The following is a 20163-nucleotide window of genomic DNA, read 5'->3' as shown; positions in this document are numbered from 1 at the left end:
ATTATAACCAAAGTACAGTCCAATGTACTAAAAACGTTTTAATCACTAACAGAATTAATATTGAATTAACAATACAATATCACTAGAAAAATTTACAGTTCACCATCTACAAGTATTATTACCTTTACTTTTTACAAAAGATCTACCCTATCCTTTATGAATGAAAAGAATATGTCCCTTTCACTGCTGTTCACAAATAACTCGGTGATGAACTTCTTGTTTTCAACCACTGTCCAAAATAGAATGAATACTCATGTTGCGCACTCTTCACTCATTATCACTTTTTTTAAACTCTTATTGTTATCACTTTTTATCACACTCTACACTGAACTCAAACTTGAAAAACTACTAACTGTCTCTCCATTGGTCCCTAGTAGTATTTACACCTCCTGGCTTGCAGAACTAGTAGTTTGATTGTTCAAGCGTAATAATTTTCATTGTCCACATCTTCTATACTTTTCTATAAGTTATCCAGAAAGAGTTTCTTGGTCTTTCCTTCTAGATTCTTCTTTCTTTATTTCTCTCTTTTTTCTTTGTGGAAGAAACCCATTACACTGGCAACGTTACAATATTATTTTTAATATATGTTTAAAATTTAATCTGGAGGTATAAAAGATGGTATAAGACTTTTATTAACTAAAATACAATAAATGTGATTGGTAAACAATAACACTTCATAAATATTATTTTAGATACAATATACTGTTAACTTTCTTATTTCAGTATTGTATTAATAGAATTATCATTCTGTTGTGAAAAAAGCCAGTTACATTTTTCTTTGATTTTGGTAGAGTAATATTAACAATATTAAAACACTAATGAAATCATATTTTGACTAATAATGCCATTTTCTGTGGTAGAGAAGTGGTATCTTGTAAGTAGGTGTGTAATAATATTAATGTTTCTCTTACAGTGTGTACATAGTAATCAGGATTCCAGTTCACAAATTAACAGGATTAGGAAAATTATTGCAAAGGAAAGAATTTTCATTAAAATGGGCAGGATTCTCGGTTATTTAGGAAAGATTTTAGCCTGTGCACCTATTTCATATATACACAGTAGGTCTGAAAAGTTCCTGAACTAAATTTCTCTAGTTGATACAAGTAGCAGCATCTCTTGGTCAACCAAGGAACTATGCACAGGGTGTCTCATATAAAACGCAACCCAACCTTATATTGGTAGGTATTGAAATATTGGTAGGCATGTGTAAATGTAAATGTAATTTTTATTACCATCCATTACCTTACATTTAGAGTAAATGTTGGAAGTGGCCACCATCTTCTTGAATACAAGCTTCAATTCTTTTTATAGCGTTTCTTGCAAATTTTTTCAAAGTTTGTGGCTGGATATTTAATACAGCTTGTTCAATATTGACTTTCAATTGCTCAAGTGTTCGTGGTTTGTTGCTGTAGGCTTTTTCTTTGAGGTAACCCCATAGAAAAAAGTCTGCCGCAGTCAAATCTGGAGATCTTGGTGGCCACAAGCCTCGACCGATAACACGATTACCAAAGAATTCCTCAACGAAATCAGAAGTTGAACCTGCGATGTCACACCGTCATGTTGTAGCCAGCACTGTCTGTCTTCCTCTTCAAAGAGTGCAATGAACTGAAATAAAATATCCTGATATCGTTCTGCATTAATGGTGTACTTGTAAAAAATAGGACCGATTATTTTCTTCTGCAATATCGCGCACCACACGCCCAAGTTCTGCAGGTGTAATTGTTTTTCGTGATAAATGTGGGGATTTTCAGCACTTCATATTCTACTGTTTTGGCTGTTTATGTAGCCATCCAAATGAAACCGTGCTTCATCTGTGAAAAATAACGAATCCATAACATTAATTCCCTCACGCAGAAATCGACGGAACCGTTGACAATATTCTAGCCGTTTTTCTTTGTCGGGCTCAAGAAGTTGATGAACCGTTTGAATGCGATAAGGTCGCAGTTGTAATTGTTTGGTCGCCTGATGAACAGTTGATTTAGAGAAATTAATTTCAGCAGACAAACGTCTGATCGATTTATTTGGCGAGGTCTTTGATTTCAGTGACTGTATCTGCATTCAACACTGATGCAGATCTTTTGTGTTCCTTGTTATTAACAGAACTGGTCTCTCTAAATTTTGCAACTAACCTTAATACTGATGTTTTGTTAGGAGCTGGTTTATCTGGGTACTTATGGCGAAACAAATCTTGCACTGCAACCACTGATTTCGTACTGAAGTACGACAACAATGAAAACACGTTCATCTAGCGAAAACACCATCTTGTCTCTAGCAATACACTGAACGTTATGATTGCATTGTTGTTACTATCAGTAGTGTTCTACTGCGTCGCCACGATGTTCAGATGTTGGACGAGCCCATTTCAGTAACGAGTAGGGGAGTAAGCTTGACTTTTGAAATTTCATGGATGAGTGATTGATGGGTTGCGTTTTATATGGAACACCCTGTAGTACGTTGTCTGATGACTGTGTCTACAAAATTTCATCATATTTCTTCACTCTAGTCTCGAGTTATATCTTGTACTACAACAAATACATATTGGAAGAAGTGGTTTAAAGATGGTATGGAGTCTTTGGATGATTACAAATGAAGCAGAAGGCCGTCGTCAGCAGCTGTTCACAACAAAAACACTGCAAAAGTGCATGGGCTCCTGCTCAAACAACCCCCGTCTTACCATTCAGGCCATAGCAGAAGAGCTAAACATCGGTAAAGACATGTACATACAATTCTAACAGAAAAAATTAATCGCTGAAAGGTGTGTTCTCATTTTGTTCCATATTATTTCACTGAAGAACAAAAACAGGTGTGTCTTTCCTGCGCTCAAGACTTTGTCGTTGAAACTGTTGGTAGTGACCCAAATTTTTTGCAAACAATTGTAACTAGGTGTGAAAGCTGGTATTGGTACTTCGTGTATGATTTGCAAACAAAGCATTAATCCGCTACTTGGTTGAGTACTGGAGCAGAAAGACTGGTGAAAGTCAGGTAGCAAAAATCAAGAGTGAAAACGATGTTGATTACATTCTTCAACTCAAAGGGCTTGATTCATCTTGAATTTGTTCCCCCAAATGGTCAAACCATGAATTCTAAATTCTATTTGGAAGTAATGAAATGCCTGATATGTCGCATTCGTCAACTCTGGCTTGAGTACCAGGATCTGGGCAGTTGGACTCTCTTGCACGACAGTGCCCCAGCTTGGCAACAGTTTTAACACGTTATTACACCACAAATCAAATCACCAACTTATCTCACCTGACTTGGCCCCAGCAGACTATTTTCTGTTCCCAAAACTGCAATTGAAGATGAAAGGTCAGTTTTTTGACAACATTTCGCCCATCCAAAGCAGTTGCTGGCAATCCCACAAAGTGATTACTCCAGAGCATTTGACAGGCTCTACTAGTGTTGTAATGAAACTATAACTAGAGAAGGGTTCTATGTAGAGGGCTGATGTGAGTAAATTCACTTATCTTTAAATCTGTATTTTTATTTAATTTAGTTTAGGAACTTTTCAGACATACTGTGTATATATACAGTATGTTTGTAAAGTTGCTGCGCAGTAGAACTATGGCAATGTAATGTAACAAAACTTCCTTAATTATTTATTACTTTGTATTTTTAAGTCATTTTGTAGAAATAGATGTTAAAATAACTGGAATTGAAATCAACTGGTGTTGAAAATTACCTTCTTCAACATCAGCACATCATTGCACACGTTTCAATTTGTTCTCAAATACTATACCCAGCTGATGTACTGGAATGTCTCATATGTATGCAGATTACAGTTTTTATTTTTTCATTTGTGTGTGGTCTGTTCCAATACACTGCTTGTTTTGCTGCTCCTATAGAAATTAATCTGGGGGAGTCAGATTGTGTGATCGTGCAGGCCACAAACCCTTGAAATGATTCTTTCACCAAAGACATTTCGTAAAAAAAGTCATTGACCTGTTAGATGTGTGCTATCTTGTTTGAACCAACTGTAATTGCTTTCCACTTCATGAATGAAGTTTGTTAAAAAATCACAATAACAATCACTATTAACTCTATTTTCAAAAAAGATTGGACTCACAATGCATGTTCTACTCTAACCAACCCAGACTCCAATTTTCACTTGGTGTAATTCATGGGGGTTAGTTGTCAAAGTCATGTATTTTGTGAATTAATATATCCTCCCAGATGAAACCACATTTCATCTGTAAAAAAACATAATGTCGAGGATACCTACAGAATTTTGGTCAATAAAATGTTTAAACGATTGATAATAATTTAGTCTTTTGGGATGATCTGTAGGTTTCAGTTCTTATCATCATACAGCATTATGTGTGATAGCAAGTCTGATATTTGCTGCTGTAGCTAATCTATGTATTGATTTTGATGGACTTTCAGCCATAGCATGTGAAAAGTAGCTTCTGTTTGTTGCTTGATAATAAAATCGTGTTGCCTGAAATTTTTTGATAAGAGTTTGTAACGCATTGCATTGAGGAACAGGAGTAATTGGAAATTTTTCAGAAAATTTTTCTTCACTTAATTAATATTCTTGTCACCTTGACGAGAAAAATGTGTTCCTCTACTGAAAGAACCAGTAGAGGAACTACTAGTTCCTGAATGAACCAGTGAATAGTTGTTCCAACTATTGATTTTGATAAACTAAACATGAAATGTTTAATCACAACTCAACTGATCACAACTCATCTTTGTTTCGGTTCATTGGTCCAATGAACCCACAGAGTAATCACCCTAATGGTAAAGAACAAAATGCACCATATGTAGAAAATAGGGGCTTAGAAGTAGAAGGTCTAGGAAACATTTTTCAATTGGGGTTGTGCATGTTGAGATATTCAGCATCAGAGTTAAATCTACTTTTAAAAATTCTCTAATAAATTGAAAAAAAATTATGTTACCTCATATTTTTGGCCTCTCGTAGGAGTTTGCAGTTACCAGGGTGGTTCAAAAGGCTCTGGGCCTGACACAGATGGTTCAAGTATGATCAAATGACTATGATATTTATAACTCTGTTAGATGGTATACTGTGAAGTTTTAGATGCTTGCATTTATTTTTGCTTGTTTGTGGTGATCATTTAAAGCAAACTGGTTTTTTTGACATTTTCTGAAAAATGGATAAAATTGAAGTTTGAGCTGTTGTAAAATGCTTTTCTATTAAAAGATTTAACTCTGATGGACATACAAAAAGAATTAGATTCCACTTAAAGGATTCTTCCCTTTCATTTTAGATTGCAAAAAAGTGGGCTGCTGAATTTAAACATGCTCATATATTTATTTATTCAAGATGATGAATGCAAAAACTCCTATGACCGACAAAATTGCCACAAAAAACCACAATGTTACATTAAATGATTACTGACTGAAGGTACTGGAGCTTTCTGATATTGCAAAGATCCTGATAGATTGTGACCACTGCACTTACATGTTGCTTTGGGTATGAAAAAGCTTTCCTCAGTAGATGCTGCATTTGTTAAGTCAACCAAAAAGTCAGTTCTCAACTGTGTTTAGATATATTAAACATGATTCATTTCTTTTCTGTTAATTCATTACCATTTTGTGTTTAGTTTTTAATTATTATTTTTGTTATTATGTTATTAATATGTTGTATATAGTTGGTATGTTTAATGTTAATTAGTGAGCAAACCGAGCATTAGGTTATGTTGATACTGTACGAAGTTTAGTACATGGTAACATAATCGTTAGTTATGTTACCTAACCTAACCTTAACCTTGGCTTAAACCTAACTAACCTTATGTATTAAAATAATAGAAACCTAGTTTATATCACATAAATACAATATATATATATATATATATATATATATATATATATCTCAATCAGTAAATATATATTTGTAGTAAAAGTTTTAGGTGATAGTGAATTAATGGAAAAGAATGTTAAGTGTATATAAGTGAAGTTCATCAGAGATAAACTTTTTACTCTATGATACATAGAATAATTTATTATTTCTTTTGGCCTGTAGATAGATAGATGGTCAATTTGTGATGGGACAAACCTAACCGCTAGATTTTAATTAAGGTTATAACTTTTTTAAGGTAAACTGTATCAAAATAAAAGGTTGTATTTGCAATCATAATGTAATATAAATTTCTTATCCTTTTTTGATCGTATTGGACTTATATATTTGAGAAAAAGTTAAACTTTTATAAAGATTTGTATAATCAGTGCTTCAATTTCTTTTTCTTATATCTAATATATGTGCCTTTTTCAGACGTACAGGAATGCATTTTAATTTATGTTATAAATCATAGTTTTAATTGGCGGCTTGGGCTTGGTGTGTTTTTATTCATGAATACATTATATTACTGATTTAGTTTTTTTATTAAATTATTTTTTTAGTTTTATTTCTGGATTTGTTGTAAACTGTGCTAGGGTGATTTAATAGTAATGCAGATTTGTTAATGTGCAAACAGAAAGAGATATTCAGATTAAACAAATAAGGCATTAAACTACACTTTTGGATTTTTGTACATGACACGTACTTCTTGAGCTCTTTCTATATACCATGCAGAATCATGGCCATCCTCACTTCTAGGTTCTGCATTATGTATGAGTGTTAGGCATTTCAAAGAACTTATTCCATGAAGAAGATTTTATTGCCTGTCTAGTTCACTGTAATTCAATCAACAGTTTCATCACCATAAACAGCGATGAATTTCATTGTAGTTTACTTTTTTGGCTGTTAAATTTCAATACTGAATGTCATTCTAAGTGCATTGATGTAATAGGTGCACTCAGTTCCACAACAGCTACAGAACAGGTAGATGGAATTACAAATGAGACTAGGAGTGTGTAGTGAGGAAATGTAGTTACAAGATGGTAGCACATGTTTTATAACTGTACAGTATTTTATTCTTCTGTTGCATATGACTGCATTATTTGTCAGCCACCCCTCGTATTTTGTAAAAATTCCCTTTATTACTGATTTATGAATACTTTTAATAATTTTTTTTTTCAGCTTCATTTAAAGTGCAAGATAAAGATATCATACAACTTTTTGTTAAAAACAGAGAAAACTTTTTTCGTGAATTATTTGTTAAGGCTGAAAAAGAAAGTAACAATTCAATAACAGTATTTGATGAATCATTCCTAAAAACAGAATTGGTTAAAGATGATTTATTAAAACATATAAGAAACTTAAAACAAGTGATATGTATCGGTTCAAGAGCAGTTGGACTAGCACAGTCAAATTCTTCACTTGATTTGTATATAGAAATAGGTAATATAAATCTTTATTATCTTTTTTTTTTAATGCATACATCTATTCTGTACATAAATTATAAAGTTACAACATTTTAGATGATAAAATTGTTAAAAGTAAGTAAGAAGAAAGAAAAGAAATGTATTGTTGTAATCTTATATCGATATATACTCTATATTATTATCATCATAAATTTCTTACTATAAGTTTTTTCAGTTAACATTTTCTACTCTCAGTTTCAACAAATCAAATTGTTTTTCACGATTTATTTTCTAATTTGATTGATTATGATTAATGATTATTAGTTTCTAATGATTACAGTTTTTAATGATTTTGTGTGAAACAAAATCTTGGCCTACCATACCAAAAGCTCATAAAAATATTAAAATTTCATGCTTATGTGAAATAATATAGATTCTCATCGAAACAAAAATACCTAGTGTTTAATATTATTAACTCTGATCTTCCAGAGTAGATAATTATACATTTTTTCTCAAGCTGTTTTATCATAAGTAAATTTGAAAGAAGCAGATGACTGTATGCAGCTATGAGAACTAATCACTTATGATCAATGTTTACAAGCAAATGAAAATTCTCTTACTATATTTTATGTACTGGGCAGTTAAATTTAACAATATCCAGTTCTCATTCTCCATCATTTTTCTTTATATTTCAGTGTAAAATATGTTAAAGAAAAAATAAATAAAATTACTAGAGTAATTTATGAAAAGTATATTATTTCTTTAATAAGCTAGAATATTATATCTTTTTATCAAGATATACAATTTTCTTTTGCAGGCGATTGTTATTTTAAAAATGTATTTGATAACAAAGAAATGTCTAGACAGCTAAGTAGAATTGCAGCCGAATTAAAATCTTCAAGAGGTAATAATGTAATCTTTTGTGATGTTAAAGTTTATGATAGTAATATTGAGGCAGTACATTGCCTTACAGAGATGAAGCTTAAAATTTTTATTGGAAATGGATTGATTGTTGAAAAAAATAATCTAATCAGGTAATATGAACTATTCTTTTTAAATTAGTTTTGATATTTGGATGTTACTCCTTTGATTTCTGATAAGTAAATAGTTATTACTTTGACCTGTACATCATTACACTGCATTCATATTTAAATTGCCTATGCCACAGATTACTAGTAAAAAATTGAGCTTATTTTGTTATATTGAGATCTTACTTTATAGCAATCATCAGAAAAAAGTTTTGAGTCAAATATAAGAAAGGATTTGCAATGTTTTTTTTCCATCATGGTCACTTTTGAAAATGATAATAAAGAAATAAATTTTCAGTTTTTAAATTTACACCGAACACATAAAAACATTGCAGAAAAATATAGTAATGTAGTCTGGATTTACCAACCACCTCATAAAAACAAATCAGATTTTACTGATGCCAACAACTTAGATCATAAAAAATTTGGTAAGAGGGTTATAAAACTTTTCAGAACAGTAAGTTTAGTAGCCCTGTGATGATTTTTAATCAACTGTTTGAGTAAAATTGTTTTGTTTTATACCTAAAAGTATCATTTTATGTGGCACGTCTTCTTGAAGTTTGTGAATTAATTGAAACAGGTTGCAGTAATCTATTTACCTTCTGGGTGAAAAACAGGTAATTCTCACTCTTGTATGACCAAAGGATATTACTGACACCAAAGACAAAGTTATATTAACTGCAGAAATTTTTACAAGTAGGTAGAAGAATTTAAAATGGCCGAACTTCAGTGTCTGACGAGCACCATTATGGATGTTTAGCTGAAATTTCATTTCCAGCACTTGGAACTCACATATAGACTCTTATCCAAGTAGACCAACAGATTACAGTTGAGATTATAGCTGAAAAATCACAAGAGTTGGAACATTTCATAACATTTATCATCAACAAGCGCAAGATAGGTTCCAAGAGAGTTGCTAGACCACCAAAGGAGACAAGACTTTGCATGTGCACAGAATTGAAAAAACAGTATCAGTAAGAAGGTGTTTTTGCATAGTATTTAACTTATGATGAGACATGGATTCACCATTGTGAACCAGAATCAAATAGAGTATGGAGAAAAAAATTATAAACCCGACCATCAGCAAGATAAATCGTGTAACAATCTTATGGGATGCAAAAGCCCTGGTTTTTGTTGATTTTAGAAGATAATGAACAATAAACAGTAATTCTGTTTCGACATGCTTATCAGTAGATTGAAACCAGCAGTGTTAAAAAAACATCTGGATCTCAACTCAAAAGCATCATTTTGCTTACTTCAACGCCAAGCCTCACATGACTCAGGTAACTCGAAAAACCATTAACAAATTGCATTGGGAAGTACTACCTCACCCTCCCATAAAGTCCTGACGTAGCTAATCAAATTTCCACTTTTTTTAGTGGAAATCACACACACTTCCACTCAAGCAGACACTGCATTGTTTGAAATTTAATGGCAATGACAGAATCAAAGAAAATGTACTAACTTGGCTCTAACATCAAGACAAAGATTTATTTATAGCAAGCATAAATATACTGATTCAGAGACGGGACAAGTGTGTAAATGTTGTTGGAGAATATGTTGAAAAGTGAAAAAAAAAAATCACATTGATTAAATTATTAATGTAATTGGTTAATTATGTTAATTGATTGATAAATAAATACACATTTATTAATAAAGATAATTTTATGTCTAGTTATTGAATAACCCTGGTATATTAGATGAACAAAACATAATTTGAATTTAATCAAATGTTTTTTTACCATATTAAGTTATGTATGTATAAAGTAAAAAATTAAGTTATGTATGTATAAAAAGAAAATATTTTGATCATTTGAGATAATTTTTTTATTTCTTAGAAAGTACAGATCCAAAGTATCTTTTGGACAAGGTTTAGAGTCTTGTACTTGTAGCACTCAGCTTTATTTAAAAACAGTGTAATATCAGTTTTTCCATATGTTCTGAAAAAAAAAAATGTTGTAGAAAGTTTGATTGATAATATGATTACTTTCATATTGTATGTTTGATTTTTCATTGGTGTGATATTGCCATTTTGAAAGGTTCTTTTTATGGGGCAAAAGACATAATTAAAAATATAGACCAAGATTGTGAAGAGATTGTTCCCACTGTATTCTTTATGAATAAAACACTTTTTTGCATGTGGTGAGCGTGCATTAGCAGACTACCTTTTATCAGTTTCCTTGTCTGCAGTCTTTAATCTCCTTTCAGAATTTCTTTGGTGTTTTACGGTATTCTGCATCATTAATTGTATTGTTTTTGGAAACATCTTTACAATGAAAGAAAAGTGTCGGCAACATTTTCTGTTTTTGAACTAATCTTTCAGCACTTTTTTTTTGATGTGGAGAATGTATATCTGCTCAAGTGTACTACATCTAATTTCGTGTGAGATGTAAAAAACCTAATTTTTGTCTCCAGTTACAATATTATCAAAAAATTCATGTCCTGCTATGGCAATCCAAAATAAAAAAAGCTGTTTGAAAACATTTCTCCTGCAGTGCACACTTCAATGTGACATATTCAATTCCTTTGAGATCATTTACACAGTGATTCATTTGTTTTCATGAATCATGATATTTACTTACATGGACAATCTTATTGATTTGACATCCATTGTCAAAAGTTGATGGCCTTCCCTGCTAATGACTGTTATCTATACCAGTTGCCTATTCCTGAATACTGTATAATGTTTTGCATTGTCAATTACATCTCAGATAATTAGTAATGGATTTCTGTTGGTTACATTTGTTTGCCCATAACAAACAAGATCTTATACATACTTTCACTTTGGGTGGTACTTGGCAGTAAATACAGCAGCTTTCATGACTTATAATATATTAACTATCAGTCACTCGGTGAGTGACAATATGTTATTGAATGGGTTGTGTTGCCACATGGTTAGAATATTACTATTAAGAATAGGTGTCAGAATAAATTAGAGATGGAAATTGTATTTGAATTGAATCTTGCTTCTATTTCTTAAGAGAGATGCCCACAAAGATATATATTAATTATCATAGATTTTAACTAATGGAAGTATTTATGCTTCCTTTTCTTCAATTTCATTTTACAATAATAAAAGGTTAAATTTATAAATAACATTTGTACTGCATTAATATAAATTCAAAAAATAAAGCAATACATTTTTATTAAGTAAGTACAACTGAGGTAAATAATTTTTTTTCAGAATAGGTAATAATTCACTCATTTCTCAATTATGAAACATAATTTTCGTTTTTTTTTAACCTCTGTATTAAAAAGTGCAGCGAATTGAAATCAGTGTTAAAAAATTTATACTATAATTGATCCAATTGCATGTGAAGATTCAAAGACTTCTTCCTAGGTAGTTAGTGGTAGCAGTACATCTCATACTGCTATGGACAATGTAATGCGAAACTTACTACCAGGTAACAAGGTCCTTTCTTTTTGTTAAACAATCACCACTTCAACAAAAGTATCACTAGCAAAAGTACCAGAAATCAGTTGGGTTTTGTTTTTTAGCAAATAATTAGTTCATTGAAACGTATAAAAGCCATCAAAATGAAAATACAATATTTGAATCTTTGAGCATGATGCTGTAGTCACAGATGAAATTTTCTTGTGGAAAATCTTTTAGTTCATTGCACGTTAAAAGAGTTGCTGATAAAAAAAATCTTCATATCGGTTCTTGTCAATCTGTATATATGAATTTGTACGTTATGGAAACTTCCATTTATACATAATTTCTCTGCTTGCATATTTCAGATTTCCCATATACACTGAAAATGATTCATAATCCAAAAGGTCTATAAAAATATATACAAAATAAGTGAATAATTATCATACGGAGCATAGTTGTATAATTGTAATATAAAGGCAATTTATAAATTAACCCCTTGTTGAGCAATAAAAATCAAATAAAATAGGTTGAAAAAAGTTACTGTACAAAAGTTGTATACAATATACTTAAAAATGATGCCATCAAAGTACCTACCTACCTATCCATTTTTTGACTCCAAGTACATTGCCTTTATTGGATTGCAAGTATTGAGTAGCAATTCTTAAATTTTGTGACAGATGAAAATCAGATTGTGTCAAATCAGGGCCACCAAGGGGATGGTGAAAAATCCCCCTGTAAGGGTATGGTAAAAACTCTGCCACTTAAACTAATTTGGTATACCCTTAGTGTTAGCAACGGTGCATTGTATTCAGGAAAAACCATCTCTTTTGTTACTATCTCGCCATTTATTCTGTATTGCTAGCCTATGCTTTATCAATAAACATCTGCCATTATTGTCATACTTGGCTCCTTAGATTCTCCAAAAAAGAAAATTCCTTTACAGTCCCAAAATATGGTAGCTAACAACCAACAGTATTTTTTTATTGAGATCAGTTTGTTAAAATTTTTTGAACTTGTTCAGCGAGTGTGTGTGCATCAACTGTTGGACTGTTGTTTTGCGTCAATATCGATGAACCAAATCTATGTCTTATCCCCAATAACAATACTGTCAAAGAAATTAATTTCCTTATACAGGTATTGCTGAAGAAAAGTCAATGGTGCTCCTATATTTTTTGTTTTGTGACGTTTTAAGTTGTTTCAGTAACCTATCATGCACATTAATGAAAAGATGGTTCTGTGAAAAAGTAGTGCAGGAAATAAAAGGAAGGATGAACTAATGTGTATGATGATGAAGAAAGACATTACATTACATTACGGGTGAAGTGTTGAAAAAATTTGATCATGCCATTAATGATAAAGCAGCTGCACAGTTACTGAACTTTGTAAAAATTTTCACAAAAAGTTAGTTGGCCACTAAAAGATTAAAAAATTTAACAAAAGTTGGTAACATTATATGAAAACTGAGCTCCTTTTTTTAAGATGAATTTGTTGATTTTGTATTTTTCAATGAACTTGGCCATATATTTGTCATGCAGAGAACATAAAATGAAACATTTTCTATACATCAGTTGTATGTAAGTTATATGTCAAATATATTTTAATAAGAGCAAATAAAATGATTTGGAAAGGCCTTTTAGAAATGTTCTAAATTGTAATATATGCCTTATTATTTTTATTTTATTATTTTTTGTGATTCTGGGTTTTTTATAAATGTGTTTTCATTACAAACAACTTTTTATTTTTCTTTCTAGGTTAATTGTTAATTCTGATGTTAGAGTGAAGCAGCTTATATTAATTATAAAAGAATGGACAAAATATATTTGCCCTCTTTCTACATCGAGTTATACCTTGACTTGGATAGTTTTATATTACTTAATTAAGGTCTCTGTAGTTAAACCTGTTCATGTTTTGAAAAGTGTTATTCGTGAAAAAAAGTTAATTTCAGGTAAATAACATGGATTTTATTGCGTAGTCTGTAACATATCTTGTAAGGATGCCATTCTACTACTGAAATAATAATAATTATATCAAATTTTTTTTCTACCTAAAATCCAAACAGTTGTAGATAACAACTAGCTTTTCTGAAAATGACAGCCCCTCTCAAGAGTAACAAGTATATCAATCTGCTGAAGTGTAAATTAGTGATTTGTCTTAAAACCTCACTTTTTTCTTGGCCAATTATTATCAGATTTTCTCTATTTTATAGCTCAAATTACAATAAGTTGATGTAATACTTGGTGTTGATTGTTTCTCTTTTTATTATATAATCAATGAAATTTGCGTTATTAGATGGTCATGAAACGATGGCCAAGACTCTTCTAGCAGAGGCCACTGATTCTGACTTCAACAACAGATTGTTTCTTGGTGTTAATTAAGATTCATTTGGGTTTCACTTGAGATGCTCTAAACTCTGTGATGAAGCATCAATTCAAACAATTTTTTGGTTGAATGTAAGTAAATACATAACCCTCTTCATATCCTGAGTATGAAGTACACATTAATTTGAGATGCTTACAATCTTGGCTGTATTTCAGTTTTTGTTTACCAAAACCATTTTAATGATTTCTGTGACAATTTCTTTGGTTGTCATCTCGTTTGGGCTTCTACTGCAATGTTTATCTTCTTAAATTATACAACTACATTTAAACTTAGTAACCCATACAAGAATGGTTTTAAATGAAGATGCAAATTAACCAAGAACTCTACCTAATGTAATTTTTATTCGGATAGCCATTTTTCTTTCAGTTAATTCAATTTTGTAATTAATAAAAATCATTGAAGCATCTTCTTTAGTATACTGTTGAATACAAACTGAGTAACATATTTAACTAATATTTAGGGTTTCATCACTTCAACAATCAAAAAATACTGCTGACAAAGATAGTTGTTCATAGTGTTGCCATCTGTGTGTCATTTATATTACTTATAAGATCTCCTTTTTAAAGATTATAAATATCTTATTCCGGTCAGCATGGGATTTTTCATACATTAAAAAATTCATATTTCCATGCACAAGCTTTGAGCTTTTATAGTAATGAATTATTCATTCACCAAAAAAAAGAAACAGAAATAGATATATTGAAATTTAGCTTTCTTAAGAACAGTAAAATTTATTTCATTATGCCAATTTGAACAGTTTTTAATCTTTGTGGTGTTCAGTATATAAAAAATGAATTATACATTTTTATAATAATTGTATTAAATTAATTATCATTAAATAAATACAGTGTGTCAATATCTACTATTGAAACCAAAATAATTTTTTTTTTCAGGTTGGGAGTGTGGATTTGATGGTAATTTAATAAAACCAAATTCTAACTTGATGACTCTTGATGAACTACTAAAAGGTTTTTTTGAATTCTATGGAGATGAAAACAGTACGATGTATGTTCATTGCCCATTAACTGGAGAATCATTTTTAAAATTAGATTTTAAAAATTTGAATTTACCACGCTTTGAATATCAAAATTACATAAAATTTTGTAATTCTAATTCACGTGATCATCACTTTATAGTTACTAAAGGTTTTTGTTTACAAGATCCTATTGAATTAAATAAAAATTTAACTACAGGTCTAACAGGGACATATGTTTCTAAATTTAGATGGTACTGTAAAAGTATGCAAAAAATTTTAGCTAGCAATGATTAGCGTATACTTTATTATATTAAGTTCAGCATTAATGTTGTCCAGTTGAATACAGATTGCTTTGAACTCTGTTGAAACTCCGTTGAACTCATTTGAAATGGTTATTAATATTACATACATAAGAATTACAAATTATAATTTAGATCCCAAGTATGAGTAGTAATTTTATTTGAGCAATTTTCATAAGCATGTAGATTTCTATAGGTTAACCCTTTAGATTTTAAATGCAGAGAGTCAAAACAAATAGTGCTATGCGTCCATGTTAGCAACATTACAAAGCTCTATTTTTATTTTTATAGCTGCCGGATATAAAATATTACAAAAATTTTTAAAAACTTACTTTATACAATCAAATTATTATCATACATTGCATGAGTTTAATTAGTAAGTTAATTTGGATTTCAAAAGATAACATCATATATTGAAATTTCTAATATATTTATAAAATATCAAACAAATTTTCAATCAAACATTTACTATACAAAATAATGAAATAGTGAAGTTTTTATTTCAGTTTTGCAATTTTTTACACCTGTACCCTTAGTTTTGTCCCATACAGGGGGATGTTTAGAAAAGTAATGGTGGATTATTGTATTGTGACCCGACCTTAGTAACTGTGCAAAATTTCATCAATTGGCAATGTCAGGAAGTATGTTAAATTAAGGATGCAAGATTTGAGGGCAAACATGAAAAAAACATAGCGAGTTAAAGCAAACCAAGTAAAAAAGCTAACAACACAGTTGTAGGACTTTCCCGCCACACAGCTTTTTTCTGATTCACGGCTTGCACACACAACTTAGTTTAAAATATATATCTTTCTTTTAAATGTAATATTTTTTGTTTATTTAATTCAGTGATCCTAACTAAAGTGCGCATGCATAGTGTATTTCATTTAAAGTTGCTGGTACTAGTGGCAACTTTAAATACTACTTTACACTTTAAATATTATTAAATTTAAATTTATTTAATTCTACTGTTCACCTGTGACATTACAATATAGCAGACAACTACAGCAGCTGTATGTAAGTTCTACACTACCACTCCTTGTAATGAGATGGGGGTACTAATGACACTCTATACTCACTTAGCAACTAGTTTATTTAGAGCATTTTTTGGAGTAGAGGCGTGATTTTGCAAAAGTTTTTTTTGGAAATGTTATTATTTTTTAATTGTTAACAAACGTGGCTAAGAAATATGAGACGTGAATCTCAAGATACTGAGGGCGACCTTGCTCTAGCCCCTTCCTTGACCTTTTAAGTTGAAAATTTAATGGCATCAATGTCCCATATATAGAAGTAATCTGACCAATTTTGGTCAAAATCAGTCAAGTAGTTCTGGAGATATAAGGTGATTTAGGATGCAACAAAAAACGCTGAACACATACATATGAACATCTGGAAAATTTCCATCCAGTTTTTTGGGCTCATTAGGTGTCAAAATGTAAAGATCCTGTGAAAACTGCCCAAATTTGACTGATAATTATACTTTCCCTTCTACTGCTACAGCGCTAGGCGAGAAAGTAAAAATTCTTTAAATTATTAAAAAATTTAGTTCACAAAATTTTGACTATAACTTATGTTTTTGTTCAGTATAAAATATAAATTATTGCTCTTTTAATCATTTTTGTACCAAAAAAACTACAAAGATATTGTTACAAAAGTTTGTAACAGTCTATTCTAAAATTTATTACAGGAATTTCAAATTTTAAGATTACTATTTATTTCAGTAGAAAACAATGTTCAGGAGGTTCAATTCCTTGTCTACATACAACTTAGTCAGAAATTAAGAGCTAGCAAAGGGTTGCAAATCCTTCTTGCTTTGCCCTTGACAGATTTTTATTTCAAATAAGCCATTGGGTTTTTAAGTATTAACGACTTTATTAAATACAAATACAAAACTATTGTAAAAGTCAATTTTAGTATAGAGTTTCTGTAGGATGTTCCTACAGAATCAACTGTAGTAATCGACAGTAATGACTGAACATTTCAGTCGATATCTCAGATGTTTATCAACCAATTTGAATAAATGAAGTGTCATTTTGTTCACAATAAAAGGCTTAAAATTTTATCTAATAAAATATTCATTGAAATTAATATTTAAAAAGCTATTGTTGATTAAAGAATTTAAATGGCCCCATTTATGAATTTTCAAAGTTATTTATTTTGTAGAAAATGTTTAGTAGTATACAACAAATTTCATTAAAATCTCTTAATTCATTCTTATATAAATTTTTATTGAAAAATACGAAATGTTACATAGAGGGGAAATGAAGCGAATAAGGCATGTCCGTAAGAAAATTTTTCTTTATTTGATATTTTGAATCAATCCCTTAAGTTTGGCAACACCTCTCAGGATATTCTATGTACATATTGCCAGTGGGGAAAAAAGTAACCTGAGTACAGAGATGTTCCCTTGTCCAGTTGGGTAAAAAATTAGATCAAAACTGGTGTGTATACCAATGTATGTGTATGTATATAACCACACACACACACACACACACACACACACACACATTTTTTACCAGCTTTTTATTTTCTCGGCTAAATGTAATAAAAATTATTAATAATAAATTAATAAAAACTATCAGCTTACATTACGGTGCAAAAGTGTACTGCCAGGTTAATTGTCTGCAACCCACGCGTTAACCACTAGACCAACCCAGGGTTGGTCTAGTGGTTAACGTGTCTTCCCAAATCAGATGATTTGGAAGTCGAGAGGCGTTCAAGTCCTAGTAAAGCCAGTTATTTTTACACGGATTTGAATACTAGATCGTGGATACCGGTGTTCTTTGGTGGTTGGGTTTCAATTAACCACACATCTCAGGAATTGTCGAACTGAGAATGTACAAGACTACACTTCATTCACACTCGTACATATCATCCTCATTCATCCTCTGAAGAATTATCTAAACGGTAGTTACCGGAGGCTAAACAGGAAAAAGAAAGAAAGAAAGTTAATTGTCTGCAATAACTCAATTGACAATGGATTTTTACAAGTGAGGTGTCATTTTGTTCAAAATAAAATGCTTAATAAATTTTGAAAAAGTAAAAATTTTATCAAACAAATTACAAAGATATTGAAGATTAAAAATTAAGATGGCTGCAGTTTTCAAATTTTTATAGGTGACGTTTTCAAAATTTGTATTTTTTAGAACAAGACAGACACTAGTCTTAGATTTGCCAAATTTAATTAAAGTAGGTTTACTGTTCCTGAAAAATAACTTTCTTGTTGAAAATCACAAAATGGCAACAAAGGAAAATAGGACTTAGGTCGATATGATCTTTTTTGCTCATTTTGCTTCCTGAAGTTTGGTGAATACACCCCAGAACACTCTATAAATTTATTTGCATCAAGATTACAGTAATTACGATTTGAACTTAATTTTAACAATCTTATTACTAAACTTGCATTTTTTTAATTATTATTATTGAGTTTTTTGTGAATTAATTTTATTGTATCTTTTACTGATATATTAGTGCACAAATCCTTTGTCAAAAGATACCATTATAATCTTCTTTAATTTTTTGTCTATTTCAATGCCATTTTAACATTACATTTATTTTATAATTTTTTTTTTTTTTTTTTTTTTTTTGTCTTCAGTCATTTGACTGGTTTGATGCAGCTCTCCAAGATTCCCTATCTAGTGCTAGTCGTTTCATTTCAGTATACCCTCTACATCCTACATCCCCAACAATTTGTTTTACATACTCCAAACGTGGCCTGCCTACACAATTTTTCCCTTCTACCTGTCCTTCCAATATTAAAGCGACTATTCCAGGATGCCTTAGTATGTGGCCTATAAGTCTGTCTCTTCTTTTAACTATATTCTTCCAAATGCTTCTTTCTTCATCTATTTGCCGCAATACCTCTTCATTTGTCACTTTATCCACCCATCTGATTTTTAACATTCTCCTATAGCACCACATTTCAAAAGCTTCTAATCTTTTCTTCTCAGATACTCCGATTGTCCAAGTTTCACTTCCATATAAAGCGACACTCCAAACATACACTTTCAAAAATCTTTTCCTGAGATTTAAATTAATTTTTGATGTAAACAAATTATATTTCTTACTGAAGGCTCGTTTAGCTTGTGCTATTCGGCATTTTATATCGCTCCTGCTTCGTCCATCTTTAGTAATTTTACTTCCCAAATAACAAAATTCTTCTACCTCCATAATCTTTTCTCCTCCTATTTTCACATTCAGTGGTCCATCTTTGTTATTTCTACTACATTTCATTACTTTTGTTTTGTTCTTGTTTATTTTCATGCGATAGTTCTTGCGTAGGACTTCATCTATGCCGTTCATTGTTTCTTCTAAATCCTTTTTACTCTCGGCTAGAATTACTATATCATCAGCAAATCGTAGCATCTTTATCTTTTCACCTTGTACTGTTACTCCGAATCTAAATTGTTCTTTAACATCATTAACTGCTAGTTCCATGTAAAGATTAAAAAGTAACGGAGATAGGGAACATCCTTGTCGGACTCCCTTTCTTATTAGGGCTTCTTTCTTATGTTCTTCAATTGTTATTGTTGCTGTTTGGTTCCTGTACATGTTAGCAATTGTTCTTCTATCTCTGTATTTGAACCCTAATTTTTTTAAAATGCTGAACATTTTATTCCAATCTACGTTATCGAAAGCCTTTTCTAGGTCTATAAACGCCAAGTATGTTGGTTTGTTTTTCTTTAATCTTCCTTCTACTATTAATCTGAGGCCTAAAATTGCTTCCCTTGTCCCTATACTTTTCCTGAAACCAAATTGGTCTTCTCCTAACACTTCTTCCACTCTCCTCTCAATTCTTCTGTATAAAATTCTAGTTAAGATTTTTGATGCATGACTAGTTAAACTAATTGTTCTGTATTCTTCACATTTATCTGCCCCTGCTTTCTTTGGTATCATAACTATAACACT

The 20163-nt window shown here is 30.9% G+C and overlaps 1 protein-coding gene across 3 annotated transcripts in view; it reads left to right on the top strand.

Moving 5' to 3' along the window:
- LOC142331777 (uncharacterized) overlaps nucleotides 1–20163 on the top strand; it is a 72069-nt gene that overhangs the window by 32650 nt on the left and 19256 nt on the right. For 2 of the 3 annotated variants that reach the window (XM_075377869.1, XM_075377870.1), the window contains exons 5-8: nucleotides 6977–7237; nucleotides 8018–8234; nucleotides 13356–13549; nucleotides 14877–14988. In XM_075377869.1, the coding sequence (XP_075233984.1) occupies nucleotides 6977–7237; nucleotides 8018–8234; nucleotides 13356–13549; nucleotides 14877–14988 (784 nt within the window). Of the gene's footprint in view, nucleotides 1–6976; nucleotides 7238–8017; nucleotides 8235–13355; nucleotides 13550–14876; nucleotides 19001–20163 lie in introns of those variants that run through there. The other variant, XM_075377868.1, reaches the window with a different exon arrangement.

The sequence above is a fragment of the Lycorma delicatula genome, chromosome 10 (genome assembly GCF_047948215.1).
Source record: "Lycorma delicatula isolate Av1 chromosome 10, ASM4794821v1, whole genome shotgun sequence".
In the NCBI taxonomy this organism is placed as follows: Eukaryota; Metazoa; Arthropoda; class Insecta; order Hemiptera; family Fulgoridae; genus Lycorma; species Lycorma delicatula.
This window is presented reverse-complemented; position numbering and strand designations above follow the sequence as displayed.